Source organism: Myodes glareolus, chromosome 8 (assembly GCF_982192425.1).
Source record: "Myodes glareolus chromosome 8, mMyoGla1.1, whole genome shotgun sequence".
Taxonomy (NCBI): Eukaryota; Metazoa; Chordata; class Mammalia; order Rodentia; family Cricetidae; genus Myodes; species Myodes glareolus.
This window is the reverse complement of record NC_142033.1, coordinates 39,900,437-39,923,142: the sequence shown is the minus strand read 5'-3', so window position 1 is coordinate 39,923,142 and position 22,706 is coordinate 39,900,437. Positions and strand designations below refer to the sequence as shown.

Sequence of the window (22,706 nt, the reverse complement as noted above, 5' to 3'; positions counted from 1 at the left end):
CATGAAGGTAGTGTAGGAAAATGGTTAACAGAGCACATCATACCATTAGGAATGTCTTAGGTTTCAATCCTGACTGTTCCTATGTCTAAAATATTAGCTGTGCAGTTATAGGACCCCTTTGCTTGGAATCTCTTTGCTCATAAAAAAAATGGTAGTGGTATGACTTTGGGGAACATTATAACCTCTCTCTGCTTCAGTTTCTTTGTAATAATACCTATACCAAAATGATTTTGTGGGAACTGAGTAGGTCACATAAGTACATATAGTAATGCTTGATACCAGTTGAATGCTGAGTAGATATTGTCTGCAATCAAGCTATGATGAAATATGGAATCCTGTTATTGAATGAAGTTTTAAGGGTGAATGTGGTTTTTATTGCAAAATATATTTTATATTTATGCATTTGTAGATACTTTATCTTTAACAATATATTAAATTATGCATATTATATATTTTAATAATTATTTAAGTATATAATCTTTAAATATATGTGTTAAATATATATTATATATGTGTACATTGTAATATTTTTAAATAATAAAATAGAAAATAAAATTAGAATCTTGGAATTTGCTAATAAGCCTAAGAACTTCTTGATAACATCTGTCTCTAATTTGCATTTGCTGTGTGTATCCAAGTCATTTTCCTGAAGTTTTCAGCCTTAGTACCTTGTTTTTTTTTTAAGATTTATTTATTATGTATAAAACAGTCTGCCTCCCTGTATGCCCACGTGCCAGAAGAGGGCGCCAGATCTCATTACAGATGGTTGTGGGCCACATGTGGTTGCTGGAATTGAACTCAGGTCCTCTGGAAGAGCAGCCAGTGCTCTTAACCGCTGAGCCATCTCTCCAGTCCCCAGTTCCTTGGTTTTAAAAAAAAAAAAAACTGAGATGAGGGAGTGCTGGAGATATATCTCATGGTTAAGACTACTTGCTGCTCTCAGGACTCAGGTTCAGTATCAACACTGCCAGGTGGTTTCACTGCCTTAATTCTAGTTCCAGGGGATCTGATGCCCTCTTCTGGCTTCCACAGGCTCCTGCATGCATACAGTGTGCATGAACTGACAGAGGCTTACACACATCACATAATTAATAAATAACTCTTAGAAAGGAAAAGTAAATGAATAGCATATTTGTGTATTCTAAATTACTTAGTTTTGTCTGTTTTTGAACTTTGTTATGTTGGTTTACATGTATTCTTTGAGGTTTTGTTTGTGTTTTCATTAAGTTTTTTTGCTAGATTTATCCTATCAGTATATTTGTGGGTTTGATATTTTCAAATAATTTATAGCACATAATTATAATTATAGCACAGACTATTGAGGGCTATTTGTTGTGTGAATTAAAAGCATTGATACAGTAGTGTTTGGCTCACAGTGAGGGCTTATGGAAAGATAGCCATTATTATGACTGTTACCACTGCATACAAAATGGCCAAGGAATGTAACATTCATTGTTTGTTATTTTACTAGAAGGCATTTTGTTTTTTGTAGTTTTAAAAACAGAATAGAGTATTGCTGTGAATGCCATATTCCTCTTTTCTGTTGCCCTTGTACAAGGATATTTTTGCTCTTATTGACCTGGAAAAATTACTGGGTTATAGTTTCGGTCAATACTTGTGCCTGTTCCCACCAGCAGCCACATTCCCATTCTTTCACACAGTCACCAAACTTAGGTGTTGTGGTTTTTCATTTTCCATAGTGTAATGGTTGTAAATTGAAATTATTTGGTTTCGTTTGGATTCAGTTAATGAAATATCACCTTTTCATACATCTAATGGCAATGCATAATTGTTTTCCTATGCATATTTGATCTAATGCTTATTTTAATGAACTTTTTCTTATTGATCTGGAGGAAGTTTTTTTTATTTTATTTTGTTTTTAAAGATTTCTTTATTTCTTAAGTATACACAAGCCAGAAGAGGGCATTAGATCCCACTAGAGATGGTTGTGAGCTACCCTGTGGTTACTGGGAATTGAACTCACCACCTCTGGAAGAGCAACTAGTGCTCTTAGCCTCTAAGCTATCTCTCCAGCCCCTGGAGGAAGTTTTAAAGTATTCTTGATACTAATGCTTTGTGGCTCTATTTGTTGGAAATAATTTCTCCCAATTTGAGACTTTATCTTCTTCCTTTGAAAAAGGAAGGTGTCTGTGGGGGCCAGAAGAGGGTAACGTATCCTCTGTCTGGTGCTGGAGCTACAGACATTTGTGAGCCACCCACCCATGTGCTGGGCACCAGACTTTGAAGAGCAGCAAGTTCTCTTTGTTGCTGAGCCATCTCTTCAGTTTGCCCTCCTTCAATTTTTTTTGTTGTTTTCTTTTGTTTTGTTTTGAGACAGGGTTTCTCTGTGAAACAGTCGTGGCTGTCCTGGAACTCACTCTGCAGACCAGGCTGACCTCAAATTCACAAGATAGCCACCTGCCTCTGCCTCCTGAGTGCTGGGATTAAAGGCGTGCCCGGCCTCTTTTGTTTGTTTGTTTGTTTTATAGGATACTTTGTTGACTAGATTTTCTGAATTTTAATTTACTGATTTTTTTCCTTTATGTTATTTATATCCTGGTTACAAACTTTCTTGTTGGGCTAGTAATGTTCTCCTGTAATTTCATCATTCAAGAGACTGAAGCAGGAGCATTGTGGATTTGAGCCCATTCTGAGACCCTCCCTGCTTCATAGAAAGAAAGAAAATCTTTCTTTATCATAACAGTAGTCTGTGTTGTCTACAGTGGGGTATTGGAAGGCACTGGCATTTGAATTTGTATTTGTAAGCATTTCTTTTGCTTATAGTGGCAGGTAGATTCTGTTCCTTTTTATCTTTTAAATGGTTTTTGGGGGGTGTGAATGGAGCTACAGTTGTCTAACATGACTTAATAGACTTCTTTACTGAATGTTTTCTCTAAAATAGTGGAAGAATTCTTTGTACCTTTTTTTTCTTATTTTAAATGCACCTACCCTTTCACTAATAGATGGTACATGTCAGTGGTTTATTTTACCCTTTAAAACAAATCCTTTGTCACTTTTCTGAAAGGTTTTGGCGTGTGTGGGGGTACAAGTTTCACTAAATGCTTTGTTTTGTCTTTAGTTCTTGAAATGATTCCATGCCTTTTCTCCTGTAGTTTATTAATGAGCAGATAAATAGCTGTTATGAAGTTTGGCACTCTTATGTTTTATAGAATGAATTAAAATAATATGAATCAGTTATATCATTTGTGATAAACGATCAGTTATATATTGCTTGATTAAATTAACTAATAAGTTACAGTTTTATTGGAAAGCATCAATGTAAACTTGTTTTAATAAACTTTACAGCAGAAAATATAGGCGCAGAACTCAAAGCTCCACTTAAACAAGATCCTCTTCAAGTAAGAGGTAAATATATCTTATTTGATGTTTTAGTATGTGGCTATATATAAATATGCAGAATTTATGTGATGGTCTTTAACATTATTCTAAGAACGTGGTTATAATTTGCTTTTATTTTAAATAGATTGGTCATAAATTTTTATTCTACTTATATGCTACTTTATGCTGAAGTTTTTTGTATTTTGATGACAAATACTTTAAAAGGAACTTTTAATACTTTTAATACTTTATTAAGGAACCAAAATCTTCAGTTTGCTTTGTATTTTTAAAAAAGTAATGTTACTAAAGAACAAGGGGCCAGTATCTTCAGCTATAGTTTGTTTAAATTTAGGTGGAGTTTGACTGTTAATTCATGAAGTCAGTGGGGTCAGTGCGATGTGAGCAGTGTTGTGTCAGACAAACAGGCTCAGTTTTGGCTCTCATACTTTCTAGCTGTCTAATATAAGGCAACTTACTTAACCCTCTGACATTTAGCTTGCTTCTCTAAGATGATAAAAAATAAAACTCACTCATCAGGGTGGCTTTGAAGATTACACATGCAAATAGTTAAGTAATCAAGAGTCATCAGCATTTGGACTGTGCTTGTGACTTGCCTGTGATTGCAGCCTGTCAGAGGCCGGGGCAGGGTCCCAGGTTACAAGGGGAAACCTTTTCATTAAAGAAGAAATAGTGCTGGGATGGCAGTGACCACTGCCACCAATCATCTCAGACAGGCCAGCAGGAATTGCTAACTGTTTTGAAGGATTTCTTTTTTATCTTTAAAGAATGCATCCTTTTAAAGAGATGTAATTTTCTTTTCAGTTCTAGAATAACTCACACCCAGATTTTAGTTTTAGAATGATAGAAGTAAAGTTCACTAGAGACTTCGAATTCAGAGAGAAAGTAATCCGAATGCCTTTATATACTTCTTCAAATAAAGTTTTGGCTTTTGTATTGAACTTCATTTTTGAAATGTTCTTAGTAAGATGTATTGTGCATTTAATATTAGTGCTGATGTTTTATTGTTTTCAGTGGGTGTTTTTTACCCACAGAAATGAGTCAGTTTAGACTTAATCTATTTGAAAGTAAAATAGAAAGCTAGGATTGAGAGAGCAGCGTCTGCTGGAGTGACCAGGTGACCATTTAACACAGAGCACAGCTTTGTTGTCTTAGTCTTGCTTAAATTATTTATGTCGTGGGACAGAAAGTCTTACTCTATATGCTTTATTTTTTTGATGTTGTTTTTGGGTTTGTTTGTTTTTCGAGACAGTTTTTCTCTGTAACAGTCCCGGGTGTCACGTAGCTCACTTTGTAGACCAGACTGGCCTCAGATCCACTGCCTCTGTCTCCCGAGTGCTGGCATTCAAGGCACACCACCACCCAGTTTATATGCTTTATTAGCATAGAAATGTATCATGTGATTTTTTTAACTCTCAAACTGTAATCTGTACCAAATTAGTATCATAGTTTTGTGTCTGACAGTTTGATAACCAACAGTTAGCCAGTAGTTTAGTAGAAGGCAATATTTTTCTATAGTTTGAAGACTTCTTGTAATTTGTGATTGATAGAAGTATTTCTTAGTTCTCTTCAGTCTTGTGTGAAATTGTCCGATGGCCCTAAGTTTTTTAACAAGAAATGTTACTTAATGACCTAAGAAACATACAGATTTGTATATATAAGGGTATCAAAACATTTTATAAAAGTTCCTTTTCTGTATTCAGTAGCCCTTATTGCTTTCTGTTTTGACTTTTCATGAATGCTGGTTTCACTCTACAGTTTATAAAACATTGAACTATTCTGTAATTTTTATTGAAACTTTATTTGCTCATAGACCCAAAGCAACTTAAATTGTTGTAATGCTTTAGACAGAACAGTACTGATACTGATAAAAGGTTGGTATCTTAGCATTAGTTAGAGATGAGCCATAGAGGTAAACACGAAATTTATGATCCATCCTAGTTTTCTATACTGGGGGACATTTCTTTTTCTGCAATATCATCCTATATATACATCAGGAAAACATAACAAATGTCTGTGGAATTCAACAAGTATCCACTTTCCAGTAGTGCCTTCAGTGTTCATACTTAAGTATTTCTTTGTTTCTGGTTTAGTCAAAGCAGTCCTTAAGAAAAGGGAGTATGGACCAAAATACACTAAGAATAATTTCATCACCGGAGTGAGAGCAATAAATGAGTTCTGTCTTAAATCCAGGTACAGTAATTTTTTTTCAATGTAGTACTTTGTGCAAATAGTATGATCCTTTATCTGTTATTAAATTTCAAAATTGTCATGAAGATAATTGTTCATTGCTGTCACAAAATTTCTGCAAGACAACCAGTCATTAAATATAAAATAATGGTCTAATATATTTAGTTATCTAAATGTAAAATAACTTTAATAGTGGCTTGATGAAAATATAGACCTTTCAGAATTTAAGAGAAAGAAAGGTAATTACAGGTGTGACTTCGGCATTTCTGACTTGGGGACATTTAATTGTGCTTGTGTAGTGTGGGTGCATAGCTGTGGTACATGTGTGGAGGCCGGAGGAAAGCTTTTGGGAGTTGGTTCTTCCTACCATGTGGGTCTGAAAGACCCAACTCAGGTCTTTTGGCTTGCCAGCAAAGGTCTCTACTTGTTGAGCCATCTTGCTGGCACTTAATTTAATTCTTCTATTCAATTCTTAAATAGAAGAGCAATACTTGTGTGTATTCTAATTTTTACATATATTAAAAGTGCGATGATTATACCCATAATCATGAGGGAGTTGCAACTCCCAGCGAAGTAGTGATCAGGCCTGACTCTGTTAAGTTTCTGATGAGACCCCGTGCAGTCAGGGTTATATGTATGGAGTCTATGTATGGTATTCTTCAATGATTATCTTCTTTACTATCTCCAGACTGGGTTTTTTTTTTTTTCGTATTAAAAATGCCATCTTTAAACTGACGTTTAGAAGCTGTACAGATCCTTTCTTTCAAGATAGGGTTCACTGTAATTGTTTACTGTCCTCAACCTATAAGGTACAGGAATCATCTGATTAATTTCAACACATTTATGTCTCAGTGATTTAGAACAACTTCGAAAAATCAGACGACGAAGTCCCCACGATGATACTGAGTCCTTTACCGTGTTCTTGCGGTCAGACGTGGAAGCGAAGTAAGAGCATGGCTCCCTATTCCTTCTCAGCAGGGCGTGCTGGGTTTAGGTGGTAACAACATCTCAAACAGGATCTTCCAAGTGATATGTTTCTTAAATGATGCTTTCTTTTTTGTTTGCAACTTGTTCTTATATGTACTAGTTAAATAAATATATTCTCATTTATAAGAACATTTGCGGTTGAGTTTATTTGAATCTGTAGCTTTGACTCGGAAGTTTAAATGTTCCTTTTTTGGTCTGAAAGACCTTTTGCTTTTTTTTTTAATATAAGCTTCTTACATATTTACAATTCATTTATATTTAAGTACAATTATTATAAAGTAATTTAAAGTGTTTCTTGGTGGTGACCATGTGTGTGTATGTATACACAGAGCTTTGGAAGTTTGGGGAAGCCTTGAAGCTCTTGCCAGGGAGAAAAAATTGCGTAAAGAAGCAGAAATAGAATACAGAGAAAGTAAGTATTTTTGTGTGATGTTTCACTATTTTGACTTTTTGGGGTTCCTACCATCTAGCTCCCAAATAAATCACACACAGAGACTTATTCTTAGTTATGAATGGCTGAATGGCTGACCTTAGCTTGACTTGTTTCTTGCCAGCTTTTTTTTTTTTTTTAACTTAAATTATCCTGACTACCTTTTGCTTCTGGGCTTTTATCTTTCTCTAATTCTGTACACCTTTCTTTACTTCTTTCTTTATGGCTTGCTGCGTAGCTGGGTAGCTGACCCCTGATGTGGTTCTCTCCTTAATCTCTTGCTCTCCTCTTCTTCATGTCTCCTTCACTTTATTCTCTCTGCCTGCCAGCTCTGCTTATCCTTGCTCCTAACTTGCTATTGGCCGTTCAAACTCTTTATTCGACCATCAGGTATTTTCAACAGGCAAAGAATCACAGCTTCACAGAGTTAAACAAATGCAGCACAGACAAAAGCAGCACACCTTAAATTAATATTCTCCAACAAAGTATTTTTTAATTTAATGCTGGATTTGTTGAAAAGTAACATATAGGTAAGAGCTGTGCCCCTGATAGCCAGGTAGTCTCTAGTGTTTGCATCCCATGGTTTGTCTCTATTGCTCCAGCAAGTACCAGTTTTCACTGTGGGAATTGTTTAGAAAAAAAAAATATGTTTTTTCCTTGATAACTTTCTAAGCTGATAAGAGAAAGTGAAAAATACTTTTTGTAGTTTCTGGTAAACAACACTAGAAACACTTTGGATCTGATTTGATGATTACCATTATAAAAATGGTAGTTACTGCTTCTACCACCACATTCATTCTTTCAGCAGATATTTATCAGGTCCATCATGAGTAAGAAACTGTCTTTCAACTACAGATGCAAGTAAGACTTTTGGGGAACTGAATTCAATGGTTTAGAGCTTTGATTTAGAGCACTGAAAGATGTTTTTACATGATTTATATAAATATATTTATTGATGCCAAAAGTAATGTATTTATGACTAAAAAAGAATGCCATTTGATTTCCTAGTACTCCAAACAAGTACAGAAATATAGAGTGAGGTTTTCTTTCTTTTTCTATAATGTTTTCATTTTCCTTCCTAGAGATAACTGTTATTATTGATAGATACTCCTTTCAGAATATTTCCAATACATTTTAAAATTTACACACACACTTTAAAAAGATTTATGTATTTGTATGTGTGCATGTCTTTGTGAGTGTATGCACATGTGTGTGCAGGTGCCCCCAGAGTCCTGAAGAAGGCATTCAGTCCCTTGGTGGTGGAATTGTTGTCCGACATGGGTGGTAGTGCTGGGATCCACACTCTGATCCTCATGATTGAGCAGCAAGGCTCTTCTAGCTGCTGTGGCACCTCTCCAGCAGCCTGTACACACATTATAGAAATGGGAAGGTACCCTGCATGTGCATAGATTTGTACATCTTGCTCTTCATAGATAACAGTGTAACCCTAGTTTTCCATATCTGTGGGAAGAAACTTCCTGAATATATTCTTTCAGATGCGGATAATAAGCAGGGTCTCACATAACCCAAGCTAGCCTCAACTTTGCTATGTAGCCAGGAAAGACTTTGAACTCCTGATTTTCTTGCTTCCACCCCCGAATGTTAGGATTGCAGGTGTGTGCTACACCTGGCATACTTGATTGTTGGTAGTGAACTTTGTACATGGTAAGCAAGCACCCTACTTACTGAGCTACACCTTCAACCATTAAGTACAGTCTTAAAAAAATAGTTGTATTAGTAAGACAATACTAATGTGACCTAAACTTACCTTCTGATTCCTGTAGGACTGTTTAGAAACCAAAGAATATTAAGAGAATATGGTGATTTCTTGGGAAACACAAAGGTAAGGATATGTTTTTAATTATACTCACATGTTATTTGACAAACTAAATATAGTGTGAACTATGTATGATCATTATAATGATATTTCATGAACCAATGACTAGCTGTTTTGCTTTTCTGACCTTCAGAACCCCAATATTGAACCCCAATATCTGTTTCTGGGTTTTTATTAATTGTGCTACGGATCGTAATCCAAGAAATTCTAGCAAGTCTTTGATCATAATCCAAGATTTTTCTTGAGCACATTGTAATTAGCTGAACTGATGTCTATTCATTTCTGTTTGTTTTCTTGAAATTAAAATTGTGACATGAGTTTCCTAGAATTCTTAAACATATATAAAGGAGATTGTTTGCTTCCTTGTTAGAAGAATTTTCTGTTTTTCATATCTATATCTCTCATACATATGCATATACATACATACATGCACACATACATACATACACACACATACATACATGCACCTATGCAGAGACATATCTATTTGTATAAAAGTTCCTTAATTGTCTTTGTCATCTCTCCTTCTACTCCTAGTTCTGAGTCGGTATCGAGGCTGCCTGCTCTCTGCGTTTGCACATAAAAGCATCCCTTGAAAGAGAAAATTACACAGCCAGTTTGATTGTTCTTTATTACGTGCTGTATACAGTCAGTGGAAACTTGTGTGGCTTCATTAGTACACTCCTTTACTGTAAAATAGCTTAGTGTAGGCCTTTCCCTCTGTTCCCAAACTTCCTGCAGCCTTACTTTTTGCCTCTCTGCTACCAACCCTGCTTCATGTTTAACTGAAAAACAAAACAGGTGTACAAGTGTCTCCTGTCATAAAGTGGTTCACTTTGTAATTTGTTGACTTGGTGGTATGGAATCATAAACATATGGCCATTCTGTTTTAGTTTGGGGTTTTTTTTTTTTGGTTTTTTTTTTGCCATTCTGTTTTTAATTTCTATGTAGCATTCAGGTAGTCATTCTCAATATTTCACTCAGTGCTAGGCTAAGGGTTTTGAACACATTTGAGGCACCTAGGTATGCTGTGGTTAGGTTAGATAGATTCGATGTATCTAAATTCAATCTACAGTATTTTAAATTTGTGATGGTTTATAGAGACACAGTCCTGTAAGTCAACGACCATTTTTAATTTGTTCAAAGTACCTTATTTTTCTTTTCTTTTTTTAAAACTTGTATTCTTCTTTCATACATTACATCCCAATTGCAGTTTCTCCTCCCTTCACTCCTCCCAGTTCTTCCTACCACCTCCCTTTTCACCCCAGACCCACTCTTCCATTTCCTTTCAAAAAAAAGAGTGACCCCACCCCCAGGGATATCCAGCAAACATGACCAAACAAGATACAATAAGACTGGGGATAAGTCCTCATATCAAAGCTGGACAAGGCAACCCAGTAGGAAGAAAAGGGTCCCACATGATGGTAAAAGAGTCAGAGACATCCTCACCCCCGACTCCCACGAGAACACCAAACTACACAACATTATGCAGAGGACCTAGCTCAGATCCATACAGGGTCTGTGTTTATCACTTCAGTCTCTATTGGTTCTGTGGGCTGTGTTCTCATGGTGACCTCAACCCCGCTGGCTCCTACAATCCTTCCTCCCCATTCATCTTCTGTGGGCTACCCTGCCTGTTAGTCTGCCTAATATTTGGCTGTGAATCTCTGAATCTATTTTCATCAGTTGCTGGATGATGCCCCTCTGATGATAGTTGGACTAGATACCAAAGATAACAGAATATCTTTGGAAATCATTTCATATCTCTCTCTCTCTCTCTCTCTCTCTCTCTCTCTCTCTCTCACACACACACACACACACACACACACACACACACACACACACAGACTGCATTTGATTCTATCCTGGGTTTCTGGGGAGTGTCCTGCCTCTAGTTCCATCCGGGCAGTGTTAGACTTGGGCTCCTTCTCATGATGTGGGCCTTAAGTTGAACTAGTCATTGAGTACCTCATTTTTTTCATCATCAGATAATAGACCTTTATCTACATATGCTCCTAAATACTGTCTTTTCTACATGAAAGAATTAGTATTAGGAGAAATATAAGAAGTTTTAATTCAGTAACTCAGCTCCTCTTGCCTCTTAAATTCAGTCCAGTTGGGTTTTCATCCCACTGAAATGACTCTTTCCAAAGTCACAAACAATATCCAAGATACAAAGCCATCTATGTCCAGGTAGACTTTCCATTTCAACTTGGCTGGGAGGGTTCTCCCATCAAGAACTTAATAGCATGTATATCTGGATGGTTTGTGGCCTATAATTCTAAGCACTCAGGAGGCAGAATCAGGAGGCTGTCCTTAAGTTCCAGGCCAGCCAGGGCTACATAGTGAGGTTACACTCAAAAGAAACACTCTTTCAAAAGAAGAGAAAGAAGAATTTAAAGAAGGGCGTCATAACTCATGCTTGTGATACCAGCATTTGGAAGGCTAGGGCAGGAACATTGCCGCAAATTCGCAACGACTAAAGAGTGAGACTCTTTCTCAAAACAAATCAAGTTAATATATATCTGGGGCAAAGGCTGCCTATGCAAATTGTCTTTTCTCTGGGTAGCATTTGAGTCTTGGCCCCTTTTCACACAGTTCAGAATTGAACACAGATGACCATTGTAGTTAGCTCAAGCTACCCGTCTCTCCGTTGACTGTGATTCTGGTTTCTCTGTGAGCTCTTTCTGAATGCAGCACTGAAGATGTGATCTGAAGGTCTCTGTCGTCTCTCCTGGTGTTGTACTGCCTTATAGTGTGGAATAACTTAGGCCACTGACATCTGCCTCTGAGAGCTGTTCATATAAGAGTCCTTATAGCAGTCGTGCTTGCAAGAATTTCATGTTGTCTTTATACTTTTTACTTTGGATGCAGACACTTCCCTGTTATATTCCTTTTGTCTCACGGGAGCTTTAACTGTAAGAGATAAAGTCACAGTGTCCTTGGTTTACTAAAAGGATTCTCTCATCAGAGCAGTAGCTCACCCTCTGATAATCTAATTTTGCAATGTCCCTTTAATTCATTTCCCCTTTAATTGGTTCTACTTTCTTATGCCTTACCCTAGGATCCTGTCTGTGAATGTCTTAGGCTAGTCCTTCAGGACCTTGAAAGTTCCTTGTGTCCCCTGAGTAAGTTTAGCTCCACAGCCACAGTACTACAGTGCACAGTGGTGCTTTGAGTAGTGTGTGCAACTTTCCCTGTAGTTCTCCCTGACATCTGTGGTAACTTAAAAAAACTTAATATCTATTTATTTAGTGTACGTATATATGCATATGCCATGGTGCTTCTGTGGAGGTCAGAGTTCCCCTTCTACTGTCTGGGGAACTCAAGTCATCAGACTTGGTGGCAATATTTATAACAATGTAAAACAAACTTAGCTGGGCGGTGGTGGCACACGCCTTTTATCCCAGCACTTGGGAGGCAAAGGCAGGCGGATCTCTGTGAGTTCGAAGCCAGCCTGGTCTACAAGAGCTAGTTCTGGGACAGGCTCCAACGCTACAGAGAAACCCTGTCTTGAAAAACAAAACAAGAGAAACAAACTTAATTGTGAAAATTCCAAATATATAAAAAATTGATAAAGAGATCCAGCTTCAATAATTATCGTTGTTTTGTCATTCTGATCTTTAAAATGATGGGGTTCTCTAGCTTTTTTTTTTTTTTTTTGAGACAGACTTTTATTATGGAACTTATGAACAGTTCTTTTCTAGGCTATTTGCCAAGAGGGCTGTGGATCCTAGCTCTCCGTGGTTTCATATTCTCCAGATTTTTATTCTCCTGCTTGATCCTTTCGGGCCTTGTCATTATTTCTAATCTAGTTAACATGCCAACATGTTTTCCTCTTTACTCATTTTTTAGCAGTGTGGTTTGAGTTTGGGGAGTAGTTTTCTTTATGATATTCTGTTTTGATTTTAAAGGTCTTATTACCCTCCCCTCAATCTTCCCATTAAAGAAATCTTTATTTTCCACTTTAAGCAACATTTTTTCACTATTTGTGTGGGTTTTTTTACTATTTCCATCTTTTCACAAAGAATTTGACATATTCCCTGTATAATAAAAGTATACACAGTCTATAGTTTTTGATAAACAGGAGATAGTAGAAATCTAGACCCATGTTGGAGTTTCTATATTATAAATTGGAGTGAAATTGAAGCTACACACACGAGATTTATTCTGCACAGTTTCTTCTCTTGCCCCAAAGGCAGTTCAGCACAAAACCAGGGACAGCTGACTTTGGATTATATTTTAATAAAAGCCTGGTCTTTAAAGGAAGAAGCTCATGTTTTTGCTGTTATCCATATGGTACTTGTGTGTTCTTTAAATTTCTAGGCTTCAGAGCTAGTTTAAGACAAAACAAAGCAAAGCTGCATAGGTCAGCAAAATTGTAGTTTGCTTTCAAACAGCCTTAAATGGAAGTCTCATTCCTTTACCAAGTTGCATGTATAAAATACAAGTTTGAACTACAATTGTTGTCTTGATAATTATTGCACTTTTATTAAGGAACATCCTGGCTCTTCAAGACCAGCAAGTTAGACAGATTTGTTATCAGCTATGTAATTCACTAAGAATGAAGTCCCACAAAATCCTCAAACTGTACTACATATTGTTCTCACCTACTACTCAAGAGTCTAAACCCTATGTTAATAAGTTCCAGTACTTGGGAGGTGGAGACAGGAGGATGGCAAGTTCAAGGCCAGCCTGAGCTGTATAGCAAGATCCAGTCTCAACTCCTGTCACATCTTTGCCCCACTTCTTATTATGTTGACATACCAGTATTGTAGCTCTAGGAGGCATGCCCAGCATCCTCACAGATTGTTTAACTATGTTACTAAACTTAGTCAGCCTCCAGGGAGAGTAGACGGTGGTAAGGACGTGGACAGAGGCCAGCAGGTTGGGGGAAGGTCACCTTATGGTGACCAGAGCAGGGAGGAAGTGTTGAAGTCCAGCAACATCAGCTTTCTTGCTCACTAGGGTCCCCAAACCATCTTTCCTCTTCATTAATTTCCCTTGCTCAGTCCTCTTTGCAGAGGGCTCTGCTTAGTTATCTGATCCTCAAACATTGGAGACTAGTTTTGGGGTGAAGAGATGGCGTGTACATGCGTGTACTCATGGAGAAGCCAGAGATTGACATCGAGTATCAATGCTATTGCTCTCCCACCTTAGTTTTTGATACAGGGTCTCCCACTGAACCTGGAGCTCACTGATTACGCCAGACTGATTTGCCAGGAAGCCCTCAGGATCCCCTTTTGTCTCTGCTTCCCAATGTTTGTATCACAGATGCACACTGTATGAACATAGATGTCAGAGGTCCAAGTTCAGGTCTGCATGCTTGCATAGAGTCTTAGTCAGTGTTGGTCGGTTACAAAACACCATAACCAAAAAGCAAGTTGGGGAGGAAAGGGTTTATTTGGCTGACACTCTCATACTGTAGTCTATCATTGAAAGAAATCAGAGCAGGATTAAGGCAGGAACCTGGAGGAAGGAGCTGATGCAGAATGGGTGCTGCTTACTGGTTTGCTCATCATGGCTTGCTCAGCCTGCTTTTTTTCCTTTCCTTTCCCTTCTTCCTTCCTTCCTTCCTTCCTTCCTTCCTTCCTTCCTTCCTTCCTTCCTTCCTTCTCCCCCCCCCCTTTTTTTTCATTTTTCTTCTTTTGAGACAGGATTTCTCTGTGTAACCCTGGCTGTCTTAGAACTTACTCTGTAGACCAGGTTGGCCTCTAATTCAGATCCACCTGTCTCTGCCTCCCAAGTGCTGGAACTAAAGGCATACACCACCACTGCCTGATACCCTACTTTTTTATAGAACCCAAGACTACCAACCCAGGGATGGTACCATCTACAATGGGCTATCTCCCACCCATCAATCACTAATTAAGAAAATGCCTTACAGGCTTCCCTGAAACCCAATCTTATGGAGACCCTTTCTTAATTGAGGCTGCTTCCTCTCAGATGAATGTAGGTTATATCAAGTTAACATAAAACTAGCCAGTATACATAGTAAGACTTTTAACATTGAGCCATCTTCTGAGCTCCCATAAGATTCTTTATGGGCCCTTTTATACTTTAAATTTGTTAGTAGGGACCACTGTCATCTTCAAAATAGGTTCCTAATATGGATGCCTATTACCGTGTTTCTTACTGAAGCCTTAGCCTTACCTAAATTATTAGAATCTTTTACATGGATACCTTTTTAGTGATGTAGGAAAAAACAGTAAGTGGAGAAATTAACTAAAGATGGCTGTAAGCATCGTGAATAAATGATATGAAGATAGATATAGCTGTAAATTTAATAATACAATAAATACAATAATAAATTTATAGTATATTGGCTCTGTGGGTGGTCAGTAAAGCTTTATGGCCAGGTGGTGGAAATGCTCACCTTTAATCCGGCACTCGGGAGGCAGAGGCAGGCAGATTAGGCAATTGAACAGTTTTTGCTGGAGGTCTTTGGTGTTGAGAGACGACTCAGTTAAGCCAGAGCAGCAGACCTGTTACCTTTCGCTGTTCCTTCCTCGAAGTGAAGAAGTTGTTTAAAAAATCAAGAATTTTAGAGCATGTTAGTTTTAGGTTAAAATGTTTTATCACTTTAGTGCGATCTTCTCTGTAGCTGTTTCAGATGTCTTCTAGGTGTGGACAGGCTGGGAATTAATTCTAGGAGCAATTAATCATCTGAGGTTTGGGAAAGTACCCAAATGCTACATACTTTAAAACATTATTTAATTGTGTATATATGTCTGTGTGTGTTTGGGGGGCTGTCAGGTATGTGCATGTGATGTGGGTGTCCTCAGAGGACAGAAGAGGTGGTCAGACTATCTGGAGCTGGAGTTACAGGCTCTTGTGATCCACCCAACATGGGTGGGAAACCAAACTCACTTCTCTGTAGAGGTTGTATACATTCTTTCACAACCATCTCTCGAAGCCCCTTTTAAAGAGAAATTTTGGATGAAAAGAATTTAAAAGTAAGCCTCGTTCAGAGGTTTTGAAAAGGGATAAATCTCGTGCCATGTCAGAGCTACTTCCAACTGTGGTTCTCTGAGAGACTTGAGAGTCTTCTTTCTTTTCTTACAGCCGCGCTCCAGGACCATGTCGGTGTTCCTTAAGGGGCCGGGAAAAGTGGTGATGGTTGCTATCTGCATGTGAGTTTTGAAAAACAAAGCTCTTAAAGTAGAAATATATACCTTTTAATATGTGTGTCCTTGAATGTCTGATAGCTAGCTGCATAGAGCTGACGTGGAGCTTTTGTTATTTTAGGAGAAAGTTGAGCTATGTCATGGTCAATGTAGTGATACGGAAGAGTATGGACATTTGTACTGGTGTTTGTGTATTTTTTATGTGGATCTGAGTTTCTCCCTAAAAATACTAATTGAAGTTTGTCAGGCCTTTTTTTGTTTTGTTTTGTTTTTTGTTTTTTGTTTTTCAAGACAGGGTTTCTCTGTGTAACAGCTCTGACTATCCTGGAACTAGCTCTTGTAGACCAGGCTGGCCTCGAACTCACAGAGATCCACCTGCCTTTGCCTCCTGAGTGCTGGGATTAAAGGCGTGCACCACCACCACCCAGCCAGTCATTTTTTTAAGTTAGGTTGGCCAGTGTTGCCCAGGCCAGCTCGGGTCCCAGCTAAGCAGTATATCTGTGTTTGTGTTTTCGCCCACTTAACTCAGGAAGAAATAGCGTTTTCTCCCTTTTTCTTCTGGCTTTTTGATTCCTATTTTGTTTACTTTTTATCCATTTTGCTAGTTAATTTTAGGCTATGTACTAGCTGGTTTTGTCAGCTTGACACAAGCTAGAGTCATCAGAGAGGAAGGAGGTCTTGGTGTTTTGTTGCAGCAATAGAAACCCTAACTAAGACAGGCTGTATGAAAGCATCACTTCTGTAAATCAGTAGTTTTTATAATATCTTAAAAATACATCTCAGAAATATGAGAGAATTTGAAAATATCTAATACATGATTCTTGGAGGATGGAAGGCCCTAGACTGGAGAAGGAATCTCAGTCAGGACTAAGGATGATGGTGTCTAATTAGAAACCTTAGAGCTGTTGTCACAGGGGGTGCTCAGGCTTCTGCTTAGACAGTTGCTAAATGTTGCTCTGACAGGACACCAGAGATGGAGCAGGATAGGCGGAGAGAAAATGCTCTTTGAGGTGTCTGTAGGGTGTCCATGAGGAGATGGTCAACAGGAGCAGTTCTTCCTGCCAGTAGAGTAGGGATAATGGTATAACCTTCCTTGTGAAGAATGTATGTAACATATAAGCTAATTAGCATACCTAATACATAATATGTACTTGACAAGTATTATTGTTACTGTATATTGGTCTCAAGCTTGGGAGGAGGGAGATCTAGGCTAGAGATTTAGAGTTGTGAATTAATAGTCTACAGATATTAAGACCATAGCAGTACTTAAGATTACCTTAAGTATTAGGAAGGCAGAGTCTTCAACATATTACATTGCCTCTTACTTACATACTTAATGATAACGTAATCTGTACGTTTTATATTTATACCTGAACCATAGGAAATTCTGTTAAATTTACTTTTAATGGAATCTAGTATAAAATCAGTTAAATAAACTTTTGATGTAAAGTTATAATTCAAGCATATGCTTAATTGTTTTCTTTCTCTCTAGAAATGGCTTAAACTGCTTCTTTAAATTCCTTGCCTGGATTTATACGGGTTCAGCAAGTATGTTCTCAGAAGCTATACACTCATTATCTGATACCTGTAACCAGGTAAGGAGGAAATGCTTAGTCTTAAATTGATTTCTTATAGGCTTTATTCAGAAAGTGATCTGTTAAAAAGTACTCTGCAATTGGCTTTTGGGGAAATGCAGCTTTTTTAATTTGAGCTTTGAAGAACAGTGACTTTTTGTATATGTGGGTTCTGCATCTATGCTTCCATATCCTAGCAGCCAGCTGTGGATTAAAAATACAAGAAAGAGATGGGCATGGTAGCATACCTTAGTCCCAGTCCTTGAGTGGGTGCAGGGAGAGCTCTGTGAACCATATGAGTTCATATGAACCCAGCCTGCTCTATATGGTCAGTTCCCGAACAATCAGAACTACACAGAGAGGCACTGTCTCAAACAACACACTGAGGAGGAGAGAGGGAGGGAGGGAGGGAGGGAGAGAGAGAGAGAGAGAGGATAGATAGATAGATAGATAGATAGATAGATAGATAGATAGATAGATAGGAGAGAATACTATGCTGTACAGACTTTTGCCCTTATCACTATTCTTTTTCTTTCTGTTTTTAAAATTTGCTTATTTTATGTTTGTGGATGTTGTGTCTGCTTATATGTCTGTGCACCAAAACGATATCTAATGCCACAAGATGGCATCAGATCTCCTGGAACTGGAGTTAAGGAGCCACCGTGTGCGTGCTGGGAATGAAAGCTGGCTCTTCTGCAAGAGCAACCAGTACTCTTAATGACTGAACCATTTCTCCAGCCCCACCCTCACCCGTTACAATTCTTTTCTTTTTAATTTTATTTATTTATATGAGTGTTCTCCTTGTAAACCTGCATTCCAGAAGAGGGCACCAGATCCTATTACAGATGGTTGTGAGCCACCATGTGGTTGCTGAGAATTGAACTCAGAATCTTTGGACAGTTCTCTTAACTGCTGAGCCATCTCTCCAGTCCCCGTAACTATTCTTTAAAATAGAGGTTATCCTCGTTTGTATAGTGGTTAAAAAAAAAAAAATAGAGTTTAACAATAATGTATATACTATTTATATGTTTTGTTAGGCATGAAAAATAATAGATAAATTATTTAAAATATAAAAGGATACTTGTAGGTTATTTGAAAATACTATCTATTTCATATAAGAAACTTGAGCATTGACAATTTAGCTTTTGTCAAGCTTAGTGGCACTCGTCCCTTTATTTCCAGCACTCAGGATACAGAGGCAGGCAGATCTCTGTGTTCAAGGCCAGCCTGGTCTACACAGTGAGTTCTAGGACAGTCAGAGCCACATAGTGAGTCCCTGTCTCAAAGAAAGGAAGGAAGGAAGAAAACTGAAGTTTCCATAAAGGATTTTGAAACTGATGTTTGAATAGTAATGAAGGACGGCAGCACACAGAAATAATGACCATAGGCTGGCTGTGGGGCATGCATGTGCCTCGAGGTGGGGTGGGTCAGGAGCTATGCCATAGTCTTTAAAATGTGACACAAACATATGAGTAAGTTTTCTATAGTGTCATCCTTTCATAGTAAATAGAAGACCACCCTGGACTACATGATAACCTAATTCCAAAAAGAAATGTGATCGTAGTATTTTAAAGTAAGTTTTTATGCTTTAAGAACTATCAGTAATGAGATAGGAGTATAAATTTATCGTTTAATATGTGTTTGGTCGTAATATTTTATAGAAATTATTCTTTTGTTTGCTTTAGATTTTTATTATTTTATGTATTTGAGTGTTCCCCCTCCATATACATCTGTGCATCCATGTATACCTGGTGCCTGAGGAGTGGTGAACCATGTGGCTACTGGAAATCGAACCTGGGTCCTTTGTAAGAACAAGATCTCTTAGTCACTGAGCCAGCTCTTCAGTTCCTATAGAAGAGATTTTTTTTTTTCCAGGCCAGGGTTTCTCTATGTAGACCAGGTTGGTCTTGAACTCAGGCAAGATCCACTTGCCTCTACCTCCTGAGTGCTGGGATTAAAGTTGCGCACCACCACCACTTGGCTTAGAAGAGATTCTTTTTTATTATTATTACTGATTTTTATTGAGCTCTACATTTTTCTCTGCTCCCCTCGCTGCCTCTCCTTTCTCCTTCAACCGTCTCTTGAGGTCCCCATGCTTCCAATTCACTCAGGAGATCTTATTTTTTTCTACTTCCCATGTGGATTAGATCTACGTATGTCTCTCTTAGGGTCCTCATTGTTGTCTAGGTTCTCTGAGATTGTGATTTGTTGGCTGGTTTTCATTGCTTTATGTTTAAAAACCACTTATGAGTGAGTACATATGATAATTGTCTTTCTGGGTCAGGGTTACCTCACTCAAAATGATGTTTTCTAGCTCCATCCATTTGCCTGAAAATTTCAAGATGTTATTTTTTTCTGCTGTGTAGTACTCCATGTGTAAATGTACCACATTTTCCTTATCCATTCTTTAGTTGAGGGGCATTTAGGTTGTTTCCAGGTTTTGACTATGACAAACAATGCTGCTACAAACATAGTTGAGCACATGTCCTTGTGGCACAGTTGAGCATTCTTTGGGTATACACCCAAAAGTGATATTGCTGGGTTTTGAGGAAGGTTGTTTCCTAATTTTCTGAGAAATCGCCATACTGATAACCAAAGGGGCTGTACCAGCTTGCATTCCCACCAGCAATGCAGGAGTGTTCCCTTTCCCCACAACCTCTCCAGCATAAGTTGTTATCAGTGTTTTTGATTTTGGTGTAAGATGGAATCTCAGAGTTGTTTTGATTTGCATTTCTCTGATGACTAAGGATGTTGAGCATTTCCTTAAGTGTCTTTCAGTCATTTTAGATTTTTCCGTTGAGAGTTCTCTGTTTAGGTCTGTACTCCATTTTTTTTTATTGGATTATTTGTTCTTTTGATGACGAATTTCTTGAGTTCTTTGTGTATTTTGGAGATCAGACCTCTGTCTGATGTGGGGTTGGTGATCTTTTTCCATTCTGTAGACTGTTGTTTTGTCTTGTTGACCATGTCCTTTGCTTTACAGAAGCTTTTCAGTTTCAGGAGGTCCCATTTATTAGTTGTTTCTCTCAGTGTCTGTGCTATTGGGGTTATATTTAGGAAGTGGTCTCCTGTGCTAGTGCGTTCAAGTGTACTTCTTAGAAGAGATTCTTAAAGTGAGTTTCTAAATGTAACCATGACTGTCTTTGGAACTCACTCTGTGGCTGCCTCAAACTCACAGAAATCTGCCTGCATTTGCCTCTAGAGTCCTTGGATTGAAGGCATGTGCCACCATGCCCAGCTAAACGTAAATTCTTACTTACTGTGAGAGCCAATAAATTTTTTAAGTAAAGATAGAGTGCCGGTTAATTGTTTAACATACATTAGACTGGTAGTTTGAATGATTTACCTTGACTTTACAAATGAAATTTTTAAAAAAGAAAAAGGTTAAAATAGCCTTTGAAGTCTCTTTGGCCCAAATTGTGAATACTAAAAACCTAAACCTTTATGAAAACTCTATATAAATGTCATTTATGTATTTGTGTCTCATTTTAAGGAATATGGTATCCTTTCCGTATTTATTTATACTTATGTTGGAACAAATTTGAGAGACGTTTTGGTGAAAGATACAGGTATAGGAGTGGATATTTAAGCCTGCTAATTTGGCTCAGTGCTAAATAAAGTATGTGATTAGCAGGTGAGAGGCCCTGACTTTGGTACGCAGCACTGTCCAGCCTAAAATTCAAAGGAATAATAAAATGAAGAGCAAGCAGGGCAATATTATTTACAGATTAAACAGAAGAATGCGTCTCACTGTCAAGTAGATTGAAACCCCCTGTAAAAGTAAAGGAAGAAGGTAGCCAGTTGCTAGCAGTCTTTACCTTGGATTTGATTTCCTTTTTTTTTTTTTTTGTGACTTGTGTATGAGACGTGTATGTGTGCCCATGTCTGCGGGCTCCTGCAAGGAGGTCAGAGGTTAGCACAGATGTTTTCCTTAATTGTCTCCATCATATATATTGAGACAGGTCTCTTATTTGATCACAGAGTTCACTAGTTTAGCTAATCTAGCTAGTCAGCTTAGTTAGTATCTGTCTGCCTTCCAAGGGCCAGGATTACAGAACGGCCATCATTACCCACCTAACTCCAGTGCCCATGATTTCATGGAAAGCACTGTACCTACGGAGCCATTAGTAAATGCTTAATAACCCCTGTCACTTGGGTAGAAGGAGAGGAAATGGATATGTAAAAACAGTGTCTAAAAACCTTGTAAACTTTAGGACATAGGACAAAGAATTGTGAAAGAAGATTAACTTTGAGTGTTAGTTTTTAGGAGTGTCTTTTCTCTAAAATATTATCCTCCTTAGGGTTATTGTTGCTATGATGAAAAACTGTGACCAAAAACAAGTTGGGGAGGGACGGGTTTATTTGGCTTATGCCTTGTAGGAAGTCAGACAGGAGCTTAAACAGGATATGAACCTGAGGCAGGGGCTGAAGCAGGCTATGGAGGGGCACTGCTTATGTGCTTGCTCCTCCTGTCTTAATCAGCTTGCTTCCTTATAGACCCCAGGTTTGCCAGCCCAGGGATGGCACAACCCACAATAGGCTGGGCCCTCCCCCATCAATCACTAATTTTAAAAAAATGCCCTACAGGCTAGCCCACAGTCCGATCTTTGGGAGGCATTTGCTCAATTGAAGTTCCCTCCTCTCAGTGACTATAGGTTGTATCAAGTTGACATCAAACTAGCCAACACAAATATTATGTATGGGTTTTAAAGACTGATAGCTTTTAACTGGAGTAATAACCATGATAAATTGAGTAAAAAGGTCAAGTTGCAAAATGTTATGAATAGAACTTCTGCTTTTAACTATGAATGACTCAGACTAAATTTACTCTTTTGATGCCTAAACAATAAAGTCCTAGACAGAATATATAACTGCTTTCAAACATTGAACAATAGAAGCATAAGATCATACTTCTGAGATGGGATTTAATTTCTCCTACACTTTCTCTCTGGCTTTTTATTTGGAGATACATTCAGAGCAGTGAGCCAGGATGAGAAATAGAAAGTTCAAGGAATCCAAAGTCGTTGGAAATTAGAAGGTGGAGTTCCTCAGAGGAAAGGCTATGTATTAAAAAAATCTGCATAATTCTATATATAGGGATCTTTTGGAGTTCTTGCTGAATGTTAAATTACTCATATGTAAGATGTGGGCAGAAACACCAAACAGACAAAGGCTGAGTAATTCCTTGTGCTCACACAGGGCTA

General features: G+C 37.9%; 1 protein-coding gene across 2 annotated transcripts in view; it reads left to right on the top strand.

Annotated features, from left to right (window-relative positions):
• Slc30a9 (solute carrier family 30 member 9) overlaps positions 1 to 22,706 on the top strand; it is a 58,307-nt gene that overhangs the window by 16,960 nt on the left and 18,641 nt on the right. For both annotated transcript variants that reach the window (XM_085691806.2, XM_085691805.2), the window contains exons 3-9: positions 3,307 to 3,366; positions 5,451 to 5,550; positions 6,400 to 6,492; positions 6,864 to 6,946; positions 8,749 to 8,807; positions 15,867 to 15,934; positions 17,421 to 17,523. In XM_085691806.2, the coding sequence (XP_085547932.1) occupies positions 3,307 to 3,366; positions 5,451 to 5,550; positions 6,400 to 6,492; positions 6,864 to 6,946; positions 8,749 to 8,807; positions 15,867 to 15,934; positions 17,421 to 17,523 (566 nt within the window). The remainder of the gene's footprint in view (positions 1 to 3,306; positions 3,367 to 5,450; positions 5,551 to 6,399; positions 6,493 to 6,863; positions 6,947 to 8,748; positions 8,808 to 15,866; positions 15,935 to 17,420; positions 17,524 to 22,706) is intronic.